Consider the following 18,547-nt stretch of genomic DNA (forward strand, 5'->3'; position numbering starts at 1 on the left):
AAGGTTGAGTTTCATTAGCTCCATGGTAAATCCATCTCTGTCTTGCACAGAACATGTATCCGAGCACAGTTAAAATGCAGAAGTTTATGTAGAATTTGAAATAACCAAGTTAGGAACTATTCACATGCATAATGGCATCTATGGCCTCCCAAGGAACCTTGGGCAGCTGACATCCTGGCCCATGGTCCAGCCCAAGCCCATCCTACCCTCCCATCCTGTCCCTCTCTAATCACACCCCAGAGCCTCCGCTCAGTTCCTGCTCTCCCACCTCACTCACTACCTCCAGCTGGGGTTTGGGGGGCCTCAGAACTGATGGTCAAGCAGGAATTTATGCATATTTTTAAATATTAAATATCTTTTCTCCCAGAAACAATGTTCCAATAAGGGACTCATACCTGGACTTTTGGAACATAAACCATCTATAAATGGAGAATTTACTTTTTATTATGGTTGAGAAATTCTGCAATTAATCCTTGTAGATTTTTTAAGCACTTGGAAATAATATCCATACAATTTATAAATGTATGGGTATGTAAACCTCTCATTTTCAGATGAGGAAACTGAGACCCAGGAGGTAAAGGCAATTTCTCCAAAGCTGGAACCGAATTAGTGAGGGTAGGTTAAGTGCTGTAACAAACAACCCCCAAATCTCAGTGGCTTACCACAATAAAGGTTTATTTCTCCCTCATGTCTCAATTCAATGTGAGTCAAGGGTAAGGTGGAGGGGGCCTCTGCTTCTCAGAGACTTCATGGATCCATCTAGAAGCTTTAAAAAACATCTGGAAACATTAAAAAAAAATCTGGAAACATTTCACTGGAGGCAAATAAACCCATGAAGAGATGTTAAACATCACTAGCCATTAAGGAAATACAAACTAAAGCCACCATGAGCTATCCCTATACATCTATTAGAACAGTGAAAATAAAAACATATTGACAACACCAAATGCTTGAATTCTTGGATGCAGAGAAATTAGATCTGTCATGTATTGTTGGTGAGAATGTCAAGTGGCACAGGCATTCTGGCTCTGGACGTGCAGGCTCCACAGCCATGGCTCACGGGCCTAGCCGCTCCGTGGCATGTGGGATCTTCCCAGATCAGGGCACGAACCCGTGTCCTCTGCATCGGCAGGCGGACTCTCAACCACTGCGCCACCAGGGAAGCCCTGGCAGATTCTTAAAAGGAAACAAACAAACAACAACTGGAATTGGGAGGAATGAGGATTAACTGTTAATGGATATAGAGTTTCTTTTGGGGGGACAAAATGTTCTAAAATTAGATTGTAGTGATGGTTTATTCATACCTTCTAAATATACGAAAAAAAATTAAATTGTACCCTTTATTTATTTATGTTTAAATATTTATTTATTTATTGGCTGCGTTGGGTCTTATTTGTGGTACGCCGGGTCCAGAGCATGTGGGCTCAGTAGTTGCGGCATGCGAGATCTTAGTTTCCCGACCAGGGATTGACTGGTGTCCCCTGCGTTGCAAGATGGACTCTTAACCACTGGACCACCAGGGAAGTCCCTAAATTGTACACTTTGAATAGGTGATTTATATGGTATGTGAATTATATCTCAATACATCTGTTCTTAAAAGAATGAACATACACTTACCATATGACCCAGCAATTACACTCCTGGGCATTTATCCTAGAGAAATGAAAACTTATATCCACACAAAACCTTTATGTGACTGTTCATAGTGGCTTTATTTGTAGTAGCTAAAAATTGGAAAGAACCAGTATGTCCTTCAGTAAGTGAATAGTTAAACAAACTGTGGTACATCTATAGCATGGACTATTACTCAGTGATAATAAGGAATGAACTACTGATACCTGCAACAATTTGGATGGATGTTAAAGCATTATGCTGAGTGAAAAAAATCTCAAAAAATACAAACTATATGGTTACATTTATGTAACATTTTCAAAATGAAAAAATTATAGAAAATGGAAAACAGATCAGTGGTTTGCTAGGGTTAGGGGGGTGGATGGACCATAACATGGTGGCTTAATAGAGATGTTTGTGGTGGTGGAATGGTTCTGTATCTTGATTATAGCGGTGGCTACATGAATCTATGTGATAAAATGTCACAGAACTATTTTTTTTGTGTGTGTGTGTGTGTGTGCTAGGGCGGGCCTCTCACTGTTGTGGCCTCTCCCGTTGCGGAGCACAGGCTCTGGACGCGCAGGCTCAGCGGCCATGGCTCACGGGCCCAGCCGCTCCGCGGCATGTGGGATCTTCCCAGACCGGGGCACGAACCCGTGTCCCCTGCATCGGCAGGCGGGCTCTCAACCACTGCGCCACCAGGGAAGCCCATGTCACAGAACTATTTACACACGTTGTACCAATGTTAATTTCTCAGTTTAGGTAGTGTGGTATAATTATATAAGATGTAATCATTGAGGGAATCAGTGAAGGGTACAGGGGACCTCACCATACCTTTTTGTGACTTCCTGTACATCTATAATTGTTTCAAAATAAACAGTTAAAAAAATAAGAGGAATTGTTAGAGAATCAATATAGGAAGCAGTTACACCCTCACCCTCTCCACCACCCAATGTAGCCATCTATGCCCTCACCTGCCTCTAACCCTGGCAGCAAAGTGGACAGGGTAAAATAGAGAATCTCTGGTCTGGGGGACACCAGCCCACTGGAGGCAAGGATAACCTGCTGCAGGCTTAAGTGAAAGTTTACACAGTGAATATTGAAATCCACAGATTTCTCGCCCTACCACTTTCCAGATAACTGGCAGCCAGGGTTACACCCTTCAAGTGGGAGGTCTGGAGGGCCTGCTTGGGGAAACTTTTTCCTTTTTTAAAAAAAATTTATTTATTTTTTGGCTGTGTTGGGTCTTTGTTGCTGCGCGTGGGCTTTCTCTAGTTGTGGGGAGCGGGGGCTCCTCTTCATTGTGGTGCACAGGCTTCTCATTGTGGTGGCTTCTCTTGTTGCGGAGCATGGGCTCTAGGCACACGGGCTTCAGTAGTTGTGGTGCATGGGCTCAGTAGTTGTGGCTCGTGGGCTCTAGAGCACAGGCTCAGTAGTTGTGGCACAAGGACTTAGTTGCTCCACAGCATGTGTGATTTTCCTGGACCAGGGCTTGGACCCTTGTCCCCTGCACTGACAGGCAGATTCTTAGCTACTGTGCCACCAGGGAAGCCCTGCTTGGGGAAACTTACTGACATCTGGGGTTTCTGTAGGGAAATGGCCCAGCCAGAACTAGTGAAGTTCACAGAGACAACCCCACCACCAGCTCAGAACTTTTTAGTGCCCCAGTCATTCTTTTTTTAAAAAAATATTTAGGGGGCTTCCCTGGTGGCGCAGTGGTTGAGAGTCCGCCTGCCGATGCAGGGGACGCGGGTTCGTGCCCCGGTCCGGGAAGATCCCACGTGCCGCGGAGTGGCTGGGCCCGTGAGCCGTGGCCCCAGCGCCTGCGTGTCCGGAGCCTGTGCTCCGCAACGTGAGAGGCCCACGTACCAAAAAAAAAAAAAAAAAAAAAAAAATTATTTATTTATCTATTTATTTGGCTGTGTTGGATCTTACTTGTGGCACATGGGATCTTCATTTAAGCATGCGGGACCTTTCACCATGGTGCACGGGCTTCTCTCTAGTTGTGGCGTGTGGGTTTTTCTCTCTCTAATTGTGGCACACGGGCTCCAGAGTGAATGGGCTCTGTAGTTTGCAGCTCACGGGCTCTCTTGTTGAGGTGCGTGAGCTCAGTAGTTGTGGTGTGCGGACTCAGTAGTTGTAGCGCGTGGGCTTAGTTGCCCCATGGCATGTGGGATCTTAGTTTTCTGACAGGGATCAAACCCCCATTCCCTCCATTGGAAGGCAGATTCTTTACCACTGGACCGCCAGGGAAGTCCCCATTCTTTTAAAAATAGATTCCAAGTGTATGTGAAAGTAGAGAGAATGGTATGATTTCCATGTACCTGCTACTCAGCTCCAACAATTATCAAACATACAGCCAATCTTATTTCTTCCATACCTCTATACTTTCAATCTGTTGGTGCCCACCCTCTTTAAAAAACAAAACAAAACAAAACAAAACAAAACAAAAACCAATAACCTTACAGCTTATTTGTTGAAGAAATTAGATATTTTGTCCTGTAATATTTCCCATATTCTGGATTGTAGAAGTCATGTAATAATTTTCTCAACTTTTGTATTCTATATAAACTCTTGGTTATCTCTAGAATCTTGTTCAGATTGAGATTTGATTTTTGGTAGGACCCCCAGTGAGGCTGCTGAAGGATAATATCTTTAAGATCCTTAGTAGCCCTATTGTTTATCAGAGCCGGTTTGCAACAAATGTGTTTAAGATCCTTAGGGGTGCTTCTGTCTATTGGAAAGATTCTATGAGGCACCATCTTAGATCTTTCTAAGGTCTTAACAAAGGGTTGTACAGTCACACCTTTGGCTTCATCTTTGCTAGCAGATCATGTTTTCCTGACAGTGCCTTAGATTCGATCTTTGTCCTGAGGCCATTATTACTTTGAGAGTTCTTTGCTGGCTGGAAAGACTGTCCTAGGCTTTTTATATCTCCTCCAAATTTTGTTTAACAGAATAATTCCTTCTTTAGGTTTTCTCTCACTATCTGTTTCTTGTGATAAAAAGCCAAAACAAGCCAACTGACACTTTCAGCATTCTGCCTGGAAATCATCTTAGCCAGATCCATCAGTTCATTAGGTATTTTTTTCTATTTTTCACATGAGTGTAGATAAAAGTTTTGCTAAACTTTCTACCATGACATAACAAGGGTCTGTGTCCCTCCGGGTTTCAATTCTATTTTCCTCAATTTCCTTTGAACCTTCATATGCAGTCTCCTGGAAGCCCTTCAAGCTTTCCTTAACAGTCTCACTGAGACTTGTCAGGCATCTCCTACCATCTAGTCCCAAAATCAATGCTGTGTGTTTGAAGTTTTGTTATGGCAGTGCCTTACTTCCAGGGAACAGATTCTGTTCCAGTTATCTGTGGCTGCATAGCGAACTACTTCAAACTTAGTGTCATAACACAACAACAATTTTGTTGTACTCACAGATTCCGTAGATTAGGAATTTGAACAGGGGACATAGGGGATGGTTTGTCTCTGCTCCATGATGTCTTGGGCCTCAACTGGGAAGACTCAAATGTCTGGGGGCTGGAGTGAGAGACTCTACTTCCAAAATGGCTTCCTCCCTCACATGGCTGCCACTTGGTGAGCATGGCTGGAAGACCGGGCTCAGCCTGGTCTCTTGGCTAGAGCACCCGCACATGCCTCCCTAGCGAGCACCTACTGTGTACAAAGCACTTCCATAGCCGGCAGAAGATAGGAGAGGGAGAAAATCACCACGAGTGTTGCAGAAGAGAAACCATACCCAACAGCTCCAGACCATTTAGCTGAGAGTCCCAAGTAAATGTGCTTTAAAGTGGCCCCAGCAGGAAAGCAAGCGCTGAGGAGATGTGGAGCTGTGGAAACGGGAGTCCTCTGAGTCGGGGTGGGGCCTCTGAATTGTTTTCTCAGCTTCCTGTCCAACAGAAGTTCAGGAGTCCAAAGTCCTCTTCATTTTGAGACAGGGTGAGGTTTGCTCCTTTTGGCAGAGTTTTCCCAGAAAAGAAAGCAGAGACCCCAGAAGGGGTTGTGGGGAGGGTGTGCTGGGAAGAAAGGATCTTAGCCATCTGTGTGTGGGGATGGGGGTAGGGGACAATCAGTGAGTGGGCAAACACAGGTTTGCTGAGAGTAGCCAGACTTAAGTGAAGACAGATGGCAGGTGTAAGCCAGATCAGGTCAGCTCAGCTCTGGAATTTCTCCAGCCTAGCTTGGGAGCCTGGGAATGGGAATGAAGAACCTCAGTGTGAAGACCATTCCTGGGGTGGGGAGAATGTACACGAAAGGTCACCCCTCGAGGCAGCAGCTGCCAGAAGGGTGTGGATGGTTTAGTGGGTTGAATAGTGACCCCACCCCCTCCAAAGAGAAGTCCAAGTCCTAACGTCTGGTACCTGTGACTATGACCTTTTTTGGCAATAGGGTCTCTGTAGATATAATTAAGGATCTCAAGAAGAGATCATCATCCTAGATTTAGGGTGGGCCTAAATCCAATGACAAGTATCCTTATAAGAGAAAGGAGAGATGGATTCAAGACACAGAGACACAGAGGAAAAGGCCAGGTGAAGACAGAGGTATAAAGATTGGAGGGCAACCGCAAGCCAAGGAACACCAAGCATTGCCTGCAGCCACCAGATGCTAGGAGAGAGACACGGAATGAACCCTCCCTCAGAGCCGCCACAAGGAACCAACACTACCAACATCTTGATTTCAGGCTTCGAGCCTCCACAGCTGGGGGAGAATAACTTAGTTCCGTTGTTTTAAGCCACCCAGTTTGTGGTAATTTGTTACAGCAGCCCTAGGAACTAGTGAAGACAGAACGGGTAAATAGATATGATGAGGCTGAAGGGCTGGTTGAAAGCAGGCGGTGGCTAGGGAGCCCAGTGTTGCCAGCTTGGGCTGCCATCCCTCCTTTTGTACCAGTCCAGGCCCCTCAGCCTTCATTCACTTCCAGCCCCGACTCAGAGGCCTCCCCTTTCCACAGCTCCACATCTCCTCAGCACTTGCTTTCCTGCTGGGGCCACTTTAGAGCACATTTATTAATACTTGGGACTCTCAGCTCAGTGGTCTGGAGCTGTCGGGTATGTTTTCTCCCCTGTAATCACCGTTGGTGATTTCTCCCTCTCTTATCTCCTGCCGGCTATGGAAGTGCTTTGTACTCAGGAGGTGCTTAATAAATGCTACTTATTCTTTCTTCAGAGTCCCCCAACTATTGCCCTGCTCCTTTCCCTGCTCCAGTTGAACTGATACCAAAACCTTGTCAGAGGCGAGATAAGGTCTGCCACTGCCCCAGTGTGATGTGTCCCCTCCCACATGCCGCGCTGAGCCCTGAGGTCCTCAGAGGAACTTGGTAATGTAATCATCACCCCATGTGCCCTGTAACCCCACTCCCAGTCACTCACTCGTGTATAAACTTGGACAAGTCACTGCACCCTCTGCTCCGGAGTTTCCTCTTAGGTAAAATAAAAGGGTTGGAGGGGGTCCATTCATTCATTCCTCCATTCATTCAAAGGCTGGATGCCATTTGCCATAAGACCTATGAATTCAAGGGTGAACAAGACACAGTTCATGGCTTCAAGCAGCTCAGGTCTTATACGAGGAGACAGAAGGAGAGGTTAAAACACAGCTAGAGTGGTACAGAGCAGGGGGGCTCCAAGGAGGGAGTGGCCAGGGCACCTGGGGGAAGGACTGAGAAAGGCTTCATAGGAGAGGCAACTCTAAAAGCTGCTGTTCTTGGGGACCCTTCCAGGTACAACATAGGCTTTCCTTCTAGGGAACCAGACTGTGGGTCAAAATACGGAAGAATCTTCTGACAGAACTGCGCACAAAAGAACAGGCTTCCATGGAAGCCTTCCTGTTGGGAGGAGCCTCTGTCAGGGCTGTCACAGGTGCAAGGATGCAAAGGGCCTCCACCAAGGGTCTATATATATCGACAGGAGGGCCAGTGTGGAACGTGGAGATTTAATTCTCACTTAGCTATACTAGGAGCAGCAGCTCTGGCGTGAACCCCTCACGCTGCCCACCCCCCCCACGCGTGCGCGCACACACACACACACACACACACACTCCCTGAGCCATCCGAGGGGACGAGCAAAAGGCAGGCAAAGGAGAAGTTTCGCGTGTCATTATTACTTTTATTCGTATCTCCTGTCAGTCATGGACCAGGAAGGTGAGGCCAGGGAAAGAAACAGTGCAGATCCTAGGAAACTTGGAGGAGCTGAGGCCTGAAGAGCTTGTTTCTGGGGGTGTGTCTCTGCCCTCAGACACTCGAGAGAAAGCTCAGGGCCTGGATGGCACAGGGGTGTTTCCAACAGACAGGTAAACAATGTCTGAGATACGACAGTGTCTGGACTTAAGGGAACAGCAGGAGGCTGAGGCAGAGGGTGGTCTGGGGTGATCCGCGAAGAGAGGGGATGAAGGCCGGTGGCCAGATCCTGCCGGCAAACCTCAGGCCACACATGCTTCTGCTTCTCGCCTGCAGAGCCAGGCCCTGCTGTTCCTCAGGCAGCCACTGAGGGGCAGCAAAGTGCTTGAGTGAAATCCCAGGTGGGCCAGGGAGGGAGAGGCGGAGCCTTTTGGAACAAGGGTGTCTGTCTGATCCTGATGCCCCCAGGAGCAAAAGATGAGGATGGCAGAACCAAGATTCCAGGGGCTTCCCCAGGCGATACAGGAGCCACACCTGAGCCTGGGAATCGGTGCTAGAGGCCAGGGACTTGTGTGTACCTCCCTGGCCCCCCATCTACAATCCCCAGGAGAGGATCTTTTGCTCTGTTTTCCCCTCAGTAAGAGACCTCTGACCTGCATCACAGATGGTCAGATTCTTGGCTGCCTGCAGTTTTATAAAATCCAAGCCACCCTTTCCTGGGCAGGGAAGCAGGCTCCCCTCCTCCTCTGCGGCTTGTGGCACCTGCCCAGCTTCGGTTTCTCTGTTTCTTGTAATCCTGCATTCCTGTTCCCCACCCTTCCTCCTTCCAAGACCCATCCAGGTGTCCCTGGGGTGCCTCATGGCTTCAGTGCAGGTGGAACACAGGAGCCTCAGCCCTGGCTCCACTGCCAGCTCAGCATGTCCTGGACCCCTCTCAGGACCCAGAATAGGAGACTCCACAGCATACTCTGCTGTGCGATGGCCCTGAGTTGCCCCGTCACATTGTCTATTGCTGAGTGCTTGCCTCCCCCTTCACGCTTTTGGAGCTCAGCCTTGGAAAAGCTTCTCAATCCCCAACTTCTGCATAAACTGTCCTAGGAAGAGGAGGGCTTTGACAAGTGGATTCTGGGAAGCATGACCAAGGCCCAGGCTGAGAATTATAGGGCAAGGGGTGGGGGAAGTAAGCCCTCTAGCACTGGAACTGGAGATTAGGAGAGGAATCGAGGGGACCTCGGAGGAGAGGTGACAACTGGATAAGGAAGTCAGTGCAAGTAAGTGTTCTGGTGCCTGTCCCTGTGGCACTCTGGCCATGGTCTTCCATCTTGCTGATAGGAAAACTGAATCACAGTCAGTAAGAAACACTTGCTTAATACCATGATCCCGTTGGCAATGAGGGTGGAAATCAGACACCAAAATCCTGCTTCCCAGCTTGTGTTTAGATGGTGGAAACTACAGAGTACAAAATCTGGTGGTGGTAGCTGGGGTGGGGTGGGGATGGAAGGCCAGGGGTGGTAACGAGAACAACGAATCCCCCGAGCTGTCAGGGTCTGACCATCCAGTCTCATTCCAGCCCCCATCCAGTCTATTAGCTGTATGACCTTGCACCAAGTCTCTCCATCACCTCAGCTTTCCTCTCTGCAACGGGGATGTGCTGAGTACTACCTTTGTAGGGTTGCCGTAATGGATTAATTTAGACCAGCACGCAGGGCGCGTCCCTCCTGTGCTCCCAGTTGCCTTTATCTCACACACCAACACCGCCATCCATTCTTGGTTCCCTCTCTCCTCATACCCAAGATGGAACAAAACTTCAAATGCTTCTGCAATATTTCTTAAAAGTTGGAAATAGGAAGGGCGGAGAGGGAGGGATCAGGAATACGTAGATAACATACCTAGTTATCCCCCCACCCCCAGGGGCAGACAGAGCCACCGGCATATGGGGAGAGAGGCAACCCTGGAGGGAGAGGCCAAGGAAGGGTCCAGGTAATCACTCTGAACCTCCCTGACTCCACACAGTAACTTTCCACTGGCCCAGTTAGCCGCTAGCAAGGGCAGGCTGAACGCTTCCCCCAGGTGTGGCCCCCTGGTCCACTCCCCAGCAGACTTGCAGGGGGCTGGGTGGCTGACGCACACCCTGCCTGAGATCTCAGCCGCCCAGAGGCTGATAAGGAGACCCAACCCCATCACATGGGGGCCAGTTGGAGGGACTTGCCCTGGTTGTTAACATCAGCTGGATGGCTTCCAAATTGGAGAGATGAGATGATAAGGAGTGAAACGGCCTAGACCTCTGGCCTGAGTGGCCAGAGAAGCTAGGAGAAGGGACACGGGCACTGCCAATGGAGGCCTCAGGAGGCCTGACTGGGGATAAGCCAGCAACTGGTGGAGGATGGGGGAGGTTTTAGGAAGTGAGATGGGTAGAAAGACCACGGTGAAGGGCTGGAGGCAGGGCCGGATTCCCTCCTGATGGGGCTGGCTCCGTTGCTAGATAAGCCTCCCTTCCCTAGAACATCCAGTCCTCCAGGGCCCAAGCCCTCACTCAGCCTCAGGCCTGTGGGAGAAGCCTGGGAATTTAAGAGAAGAGGTGAGCGGATGTTGGTTTCAGTCCTGCCACGCCTCCCAGGAGGATGCAGGTCTGGGTGAGTCAGTGGTGCTGCAGAGCCCAGGCCTCCCAGTTGGTTGGCTGCCTGCTCCCACCTCCCTTGGAGTCTCAGGACAGGTCCCCACTCAGTAGCAGTGCCCCTGCCCCCACCTCCTGCCCCAACAGCTCTGTGTCATGACCCAGGAGGGTAAACCAAGGCAAGCACAGATGGCACTGGCTTCCTGCCCCTCTTTCTGCTGCAGGGCTCAGGTGCCTAGAACAAGCCGCTGGTGCCAGAGCTGACTATCTCCGTCCCCCCACTGCAGAGCACACACACCTTGTCTCCCAGTTGTCCTCCCCACCCCTTTCTTACCGAAGGTCAAAGCCTAACCTGGAAGGAGGGAGAGGAGGCAGGGGGTGGGCACAGGACAGTGTGCCCCATAGTCCCACAGCTGTGGCAGCCTCAGGAGGAATCATGGTGGGGTTGCAGGCCTCGGCCAGGCTTCCTGGGATCTTTTTCCCACCTCTGAAATCCTGCTGGGCTTCTCCCACTCATCCCTTGGGTCCTCAAACCCAGAGGAACCTCCAGCCTCGACTGTCTCAGTTTGGGAGATATAACTGGGGGGAAGGGGCGGCACAGGGGATGGTGTGACCTGGGTACTGCAGGGCCCCTGATGGCATGGGTACAAGCTGCAGAGGGTGAGGATGAGGGCTGGCTGAGGGAAGTGAGCAGGCTGGCCAAAGGCTGGGCTGGCAGCTAGCTTTATATCTGGGCTGGCAGGAGCACAGGGAGGGTCAGAGGACCAGCAAGGGGGCATTCTCTGAAGAAAGGGGGGGTGGGAAGGGCTCCTCATTCCCGGTTGGTGCCAAAAAGCTGCAGGAAGAAGGTGAAGATATAGATGATGTCTAGGTAAATGTTGAGGGCTCCAAAAATATACTCCTCAGGGCTCAGCGAGTGGCGTCGGCTACCCATCAGCAACTGGGTGTCAAATGCCAGGAACTGAGGGAAGGGGGAAGAGAGAGAGAGAAGTCAGAAGGTCTGGTCACTGTGACACTGACCAAGGGAGCCCAGTGTCCCAGCCCAGGCCCACCCCCAATTTTGTTATCACGGGCTGCCTGGCTGCTCAGTGACCCTCCTGTGACAGCCCGGAATATGGCACTTTCCCAACACCTTCCATCCCTAATTCAACACTTATTTACTGAGCACCTACTATGTGCCAGCCATGGATACAAGAACAAGACAGACAAGATCCCCGACTTCGTAGAGCTTAGAGTCTAGCGGGAAAGTAATTGTTAGTATGGTGAGTAACAAAGAGAAACACAAAGTGCCACAGGGGGCTGATAACAGGAACCTGACCGATGTGAGTGTGTCAGGGGTCAGGGAAGGCTTCCTGGATGAGGGGACCTTCAAGCGGAGGCATAGTCTTCTTGTCATTCCCTCCAGGGCCCTACTCTTAGAGGATGAACGAATGCTCCATGTAACAGTGAGCAGGGAGCAGGCACTTGTTAGGTGCTTTACAGACATTAGCCTATTTTGTCCTAATAACGTCCCTATTGAGTAGGGATTCTGCCTTTCTTAGAGGAAACCAAGGCCCAGAGATGTTCAGTACTTAACCAAGGTTACACAGCTGGGAAGTGGCAAAGCCAGGATCTGCACCCAAGCAGGCTGGCTCCAGAGCCCCCTCATTTAACCATTCTGCTCTGCAGCTTATGGGCAGCACCCAGGGTTAATGTGTTTCCTGCCAGGAAAACAGGCTCCCCCGAGAGCCCCAGTGACTTGCTCAGAGCTGCAGAGACAACGAGGAATACCACGCCATGCCTGCTTTCGGGGACTCACCACTTAGTGGGGGACACTTACAGATGATTACAATAAAACCTGGTAAATGCCATAATGAGGGCTGATTGGGCAGGAGGAAGGTGGCCCGGGAGAGATGACACTTTCCCTGGGGCTTGAAGTATGAGTAGGAGTTTGCTAGACTAAGCAGGCCTGGGGAAGCCCTGGAGGTGAGGGCGGTGGTGTGCAGAGTGAGGAATTCACTGTGGCAGGAGCAGTGGGGCAAAGGGATGGATGGACAGAGGCTGGAGCCCAGGGGCCAGAGGATCCAACAGGGAGAAGCTCCAGCATGTGGGACATCAAGGCCTGTCACCCTTGAGGGCAGGGAGGTGGGGGTGATTACAAGTATGGGCTTGAAAGTCAGACTGACCTGGATTCCAGTCTCAGCTCTGCTACTCAGTAGCTCTGGGATCCTGGGCCAGGTTATTTAGTCGTTCTGAGCCCGTGAGTCCACCTTGGCAGAAGGGAAATGAGTGTGCTTGCCTCCTGAGGATGTTGTGAGAGTGAGATAATGCGTGCAAGGTGCCTGGCAAGGTGCCTGACACGTGGTAAGCACTTAATGAATGGTGGCTATTAGTGCAGTTTTTTTGTTATATCTGTAGGAGCAGAGGTGCCCTCTTGAGAACTTGTGTGTGCTGCTGCTGAGACTCAGGTCTCCTGCCACTCAGCAAGGAGGCAGAAATGTCACTAGGGAAGCTGTGTAGCCTTAACAGCAGCCAAATGGAGACCCATAGCCAGGGCTGAGGGGGCCCTGCTCAGGGCATGAGAACACAGGACTGGAGTCGGAACGCCTGGGTTTGGCCTTCTATACCTTGGAGCCATCACCCATTTGACGTCAGTGTCCTCACCTGCAAAATGGGACAGTAATGACGACCACACCATGGTGTGGTTTTGAGGGTAAATGTATCACAGCGTATGTGTCATCAACTATTGTTATTCTTTAGTGTGGTTTTACTCCACTCTACTCTGCTCCTTCTCAATTTGATTTGGATTGCCAGGTAAAGTTTCCTTCTGTAGCAAGAACGGGCAAGGAGAGGGGCTGACTCAATGCTACAGGCTGCTTAGCAGTCACGGCTGCCAGCATAAGTTAATAAACTGCTGATCTGGCTTACCAATCAGTCGCTTGCTTGGTTGATTTCCCAGAGCCCGGTCACCCCTGGGTGAGCTAATGAAACTGAATCTCTCAACTAGAAGGCTTGGACCTGACCCGGTCTGGGGGTGGCCTCTCCAAGGAGCCTCCTAGAACAGCCAGCTGGCTTTTCTCTTGGAGAAAAGAGGAATGAAATGGTTTCTGCCCCTGTCCTTGGCCAATGGCCATGGATGCTTATCTACATGGGCTATCTGCGAGAGCCTGCCACAAATTTCAACCCCGCTGCCCAGTAACACCCATCACTGCAACCTCATGCCTGTAAGCCAGCTGAAGGCTTTCCATTCATTTATTCCCAGCAGCATTTGTTGAGCATCTACTATGTTGCAGGGAACATGAAAGCAAGAGACATGATCAGAGATTACATTACGAGCATGCACTCACATAGGGGAAAGTAACTTGATAATCTCCCTGGGTGATGAGCACTGTTCCCTAACATGTTGGCTGAGAGCAGATATCTTGGTCATAGTTAACATCATAGTTGGCAGCTAAGATCTCAGTTGAGAACTAACAACCAGATTGACCACTGACACCTGAAAGGACAGCAGGGGACTTCCCTGGTGGCGCAGTGGTTAAGAATCCGCCTGCCAATGCAGGGGACACGGGTTCGAGCCCTGGTCCGGGAAGATCCCACATGCCAAGGAGCAACTGAGTCCGTGTGCCACAACTACTGAGCCCACACGCCTAGAGCCCGTGCTCCGCAACAAGAGAAGCCACCATGATGAGAGGCCCGCACACCGCAACCAGGAGTAGCCCCCGGTTGCCGCAACTAGAGAAAGCCCGCGCGCAGCAACGAAGACCCAATGTAGCCAAAAATAAATAAGTAAAATAAATAAATTTATATTAAAAAAATTCTCCAATCCTGCCAAAGTCATTAAAAAAAAAAAAAAAAAAAAAGAGGACAGCAGGTACTTGAGTTGCGAGGCAACTGGATATAAGACCCTGCAGGAGGGGCATGCGGGTCAGGGGCTAGAGGCAGGAGCTGGACGAGGATGCTACTAACTTACATCTGAACCGTCTTTTCACACGCTAGTCCTTTATCTCACTTGCCCAATTCACTCTAGGAGGTGGCTATTCACCCTTATTATTTTAAATATGAGGAAAGGAGTCTCAGAGCAGGTGAGTGACTTGCTGATGGTAATTTATCTAGCTGGAACCAGATTACCTGTCTCCTACGTTCCGACAGAGAAGGGGGGAGGGTGGTCTTGAAGGGGAGGGAGGAAGCACGCACAGAGGGCAGAGGAGACAAAGGCAAACTTTTCTGGTTCACCCTATTGGCTAGGGCTGCACCTGGTCAGGGTGCCACGGCCATACACTCGGCCTGACCCTGCCTCGTCCAGGCTTATGTCTGCTGTCCTCCCAGAGATAAGGCTGAGAGGCTCTGGGGGAGCCATGCCATGGAAAGGGTAGCTCAGAGCCACCGACAAACAGGCACTGAATACAAAAAGCTGGGGTTGCAATGTGTTGAATCAGCATAAAAAATATACGTGGATCATGAAATGCCAGCATAAGGGCTCAAAGCAGCACACCCAAGGCTGTTCACGGCAGCCTTGGTTCTAACAGTGAAACCTTGGAAACAAACCCAACCTCTATCAACCAGGGGATTGTTAAGTAAACTGTGGGCAGCAATGCTGAAGCAGAAACATCTCTGATATATACTCTTATGAGAAAAGTACAACTTGCAGAAAAATCCAAATCACATGAGCCCCTTTATGTAACAAAAAAACCTCACAAAACTATATGTTATAGGGGCCTACATAGCATATACCTATAAAATGCATATAGAAAGGTCTGGAAGGAGAAACAACTGACCACAGCTGTTACACGGCCAAATGACATTTGCTTTATCTATATTATTTAATATTTAAAAAAATGAAATATATGAATAAATGTATTCATATATTATATTAGAAAAAATTAAGAGAAGGGTGAAAGTAACATAACAGAAGAGTTTGTGATCTCTTTCATTTAACTGTCCCCATAATCCCCTGGGACAGGTATTGCATGATCATCTCCATCATGGAGCTGGGGAGACTGAGGCCCAGAGAGTATAAATGACTCACCCACTTCACACAGCTGAGAGGACAGACAATCCCATTCTGTTTCCATCATGTGACTGACACTGCTTTGGGGATGTGGTGTGTGTGTGTGTGTATGTGTGTGTGTCTGTGCAGAAGGATGAAAGAGGTGAGAAGTGTAAACAAAGCTCATGGCCAAGAGCCTAGCAGGCTATCTGCGGGGATACAGGGAGCGCTGGGCCCACCTGGCCCTGCCCCCACTTTCTGGGCTAGAAGATGAGCGTGGGCTTTGAGGATTACAGAGAAAAGAGACTACCAGCTTTGAGCCCTTGTGCCCTCGGTTGGGATGCAGGACAAGGAGAGGGGAGCTGAGTGGAGACCCACCTGGGGCCCATAGAAGATACTTCTCTTGTCTTCAGCGACCTGGGTGTCAAAAGTTTAAATGGCACAGACGACCTCTGTGTGCAGCCCTGGGTCCTGGGGAGCACTCCCAGGTGGGTCACCACCACCAAAGGAACAGGGTCTGGCAGCCATGTGAGCCAGAAAGTCGGCCCAAGATAAAAGGGGAGCAGTGTGAAAAGGTATGTGAAAGAGGAAGGGCGTGCATGTAATACAGTGCTTCAGAGCACAGACTGGGAAGTTGCAGAGACCTGGGTTCAAAGCTTGCCTATGACCTTAGGCAACTGACTACTACTAACAGGTAATATTATTGATCACTGATGACACGCCAGGCACTTTCTAACTGCTTTGCACATATTAATTCACTGAAAAGTCACAACCTACGAAGTGGGTACTATTATTATCTGCATTTTACGGATAAGGAAACAGAAGCACAGAGAGGTGACATGACTTGATCAGTCCACACAGCTCAAATGTGGCAGAGAATGGATTTGAACCCAGCTACTGTGCTCCAGAATCTGGTGTTCTGAATTATAAGGTTAACATTTACAATAAGAGTGAAAGCTACCATGGTAGTTGAGAGACTACCATGTTCCAGGTGCTAGGCTGTTTTCTTTTTCCTGTTCGTATATTATCTTATTAAGCATTACCACAGCCTTGTGAGATGGTTAATATTAGCTTCATTTTAAGATGTGGCACAGAGAGATCAAGTAACTTGCCCAAAAGTCACCGTGGTGAGAGGATGAGCTAGGCCTTGACTGTGGTTTGGGTGGGGTGCACGCGGCCACCTGAAGAGCCCTCCCTGGCCCTCCTGATAGCACCTTTCCCGGCTCTGCCCCTGTATGCCTGTGTAGATGCTCCCCTGCCCTGCTCCCTACAGGGACTCTCAATCACCCCTCCCTCAGTCTACCAGCACTGGGGCTGGGGGGCTTCTTTCACCTTCTCCAGGTCAGGGTGTTGGTTTGAAAGGCTTGGTTTGAGCAGGGCATTGGTTTTAGAGGATTAGTGTCTCAGGAACTGAGACTGAGGTGAGGTCCAAGAGGGGGACACGAGTGCACTTTCCCCCCGAAGGAGCAATTACTGGTCAATCCACCCTCCCTCCTGCCACCCTGAGAGGAATCCACTCAATCTCGAGTGGGTTCAGATGAGGCCTCGGGTGGGCATCAGGGCTGTTGTGGTGGCAGAGGGTGGGTGGCAGGACAGAGCAGGTTCTCACTGGATCTTTCAGGCTCATGTAAACCACTGAGGCAAAAGAGTCTCTAAACTCTGAATGAAATAAAGATGAGTCTAAAATAAAGTGATACCCCTTCCTTGGGTTTGTGTAGCATTTTTACTTTTCAAAGTGTTTCTCTAACTGTGAAGAAGGCAGGGCATCTATCACAGCCTCCACTAGAAAAGCAGGGTAAGGCGTGGGGTGGGGGCAGACTGGAGTCTCTTCCCCAAATCCCTCACAATTTGTGGGAAGATTCACAGGACACAAGGATTCCCTGTTGGGGCTGGATGGAAGTAACTGCCCAAAGCCTAGCCTCAGGGTGACAGAGGCTGAGAAGGCTTCTCTGGGCCCTCCTGCTTGGGGGGACCTCTCTAGGCCTCTATCTTCCCATCTGTGAAATGGACAGGGAAACAGAGTAGAAAGAATGCTGGGCTGAGAGTCAGGAAAATGGGGCTTTCATCCAGCTTGGTGGCCAACAGTGCATGCATGTGTGGTGTGTGTGTGTGTGTGTGTGTGGTGTGTATGTAGTGTGTTTGTGATGTGTATATGGTGTGCATGTGTATGTGTGTGAGATGTATGCATGTGTGGTGTGTATGTGTGTGTAGTGTGTGTGTATGTAGTGTATATGTGATGTGTATATGGTGTGCACGTGTATGTGTGTGTGGTGTGTATGTGTGATGTGTATGTGTGTGTGGTGTGTGTATGTGGGTGTGGTGTGTATGTGTGATGTGTGTAGGTATGTATGTGTGTGTGGTGTGTATGTGTGACGTGTGTATGAAATGTGTGTGTGGTGTGTATGTGTGATGTGTGTGTGGTCTGTATGGTGTGTGTGTTGTGTGCGAGTGTGTAGTATGTATGTGTGTGTACATGTGTGTGGTGTGTGTGACATGTATATGGTATGCATATGTGTGGTGTGTGTGAGTGTGTAGTATGTATGTGGTGTGTATGTGTGTGTGGTATGTGTATGTGTGTGGTGTATGTGTATGTGTGTGTGATGTGTATGGTATGCATGTGTGTGTGGTGTGTGTGTGGTATGTATGTGTGTGATGTGTGTATGGTGTGTATGTGTGTATGGTGTGTATGTGTGTGTGTGATATGTATGTGTGTGGTGTGTACATGTGTGTGTGGTGTGTGTGTCTGGGTGTGCTCTCTCTGGGTCTCAGTGCAGGGAGGTCCCTGTCACTCTGAGGGCTCACAGTCTCAGTGTTCCTTTTCTTCTAGGAACTGAGAGCAGACGGTTGTGTGTGTCCCCTCAATGGTCAGAAGTCAATACCCAGCACTGGAGGCCCAGCACCTCTACAAACAAAGCATCTTCCTATCCAAGCTTCACTCATCCAAACACCATCAGGCCCTGACGCATCCAGTACTGACCACACAGGCTCTCCGTGCCACCCCATCCCTGACTCTGGGACACTGCAGGGGCCTCCTAACTAATCATCTCTCAGCTTCTCTCCTATTCATTAATCTGGCTTCTCACTAATCTTCCTTAAAGCATAGAGAATGATGTTTCCTGAGGTTTTCAAACTGGCCAGATGGGGCAGGCAGGAGAGAGTTCTGTTCCCATTAGGCCCGTCACCTAATTTCTAAACTTCTATTCCTGGTTTCTTCCCTAGGTATCCAGGCTTGGC

At 49.5% G+C, this 18,547-nt stretch overlaps 1 protein-coding gene across 2 annotated transcripts in view; it reads right to left on the reverse strand.

The window, feature by feature from the left end:
• Positions 1–1,125: 1,125 nt before the first annotated feature.
• Positions 1,126–18,547, reverse strand: part of FAIM2 (Fas apoptotic inhibitory molecule 2) — a 40,411-nt gene continuing 22,989 nt past the window's right edge. The window contains exon 12 of one of the 2 annotated variants that reach the window (XM_067009257.1): positions 1,126–1,176. In XM_067009257.1, the coding sequence (XP_066865358.1) occupies positions 1,141–1,176 (36 nt within the window). In that variant the 3' untranslated portion in view covers positions 1,126–1,140. Of the gene's footprint in view, positions 1,177–7,701; positions 11,309–18,547 lie in introns of those variants that run through there. The other variant, XM_059081159.2, reaches the window with a different exon arrangement.

Source organism: Kogia breviceps, chromosome 12, assembly GCF_026419965.1.
Source record: "Kogia breviceps isolate mKogBre1 chromosome 12, mKogBre1 haplotype 1, whole genome shotgun sequence".
Taxonomy (NCBI): Eukaryota; Metazoa; Chordata; class Mammalia; order Artiodactyla; family Physeteridae; genus Kogia; species Kogia breviceps.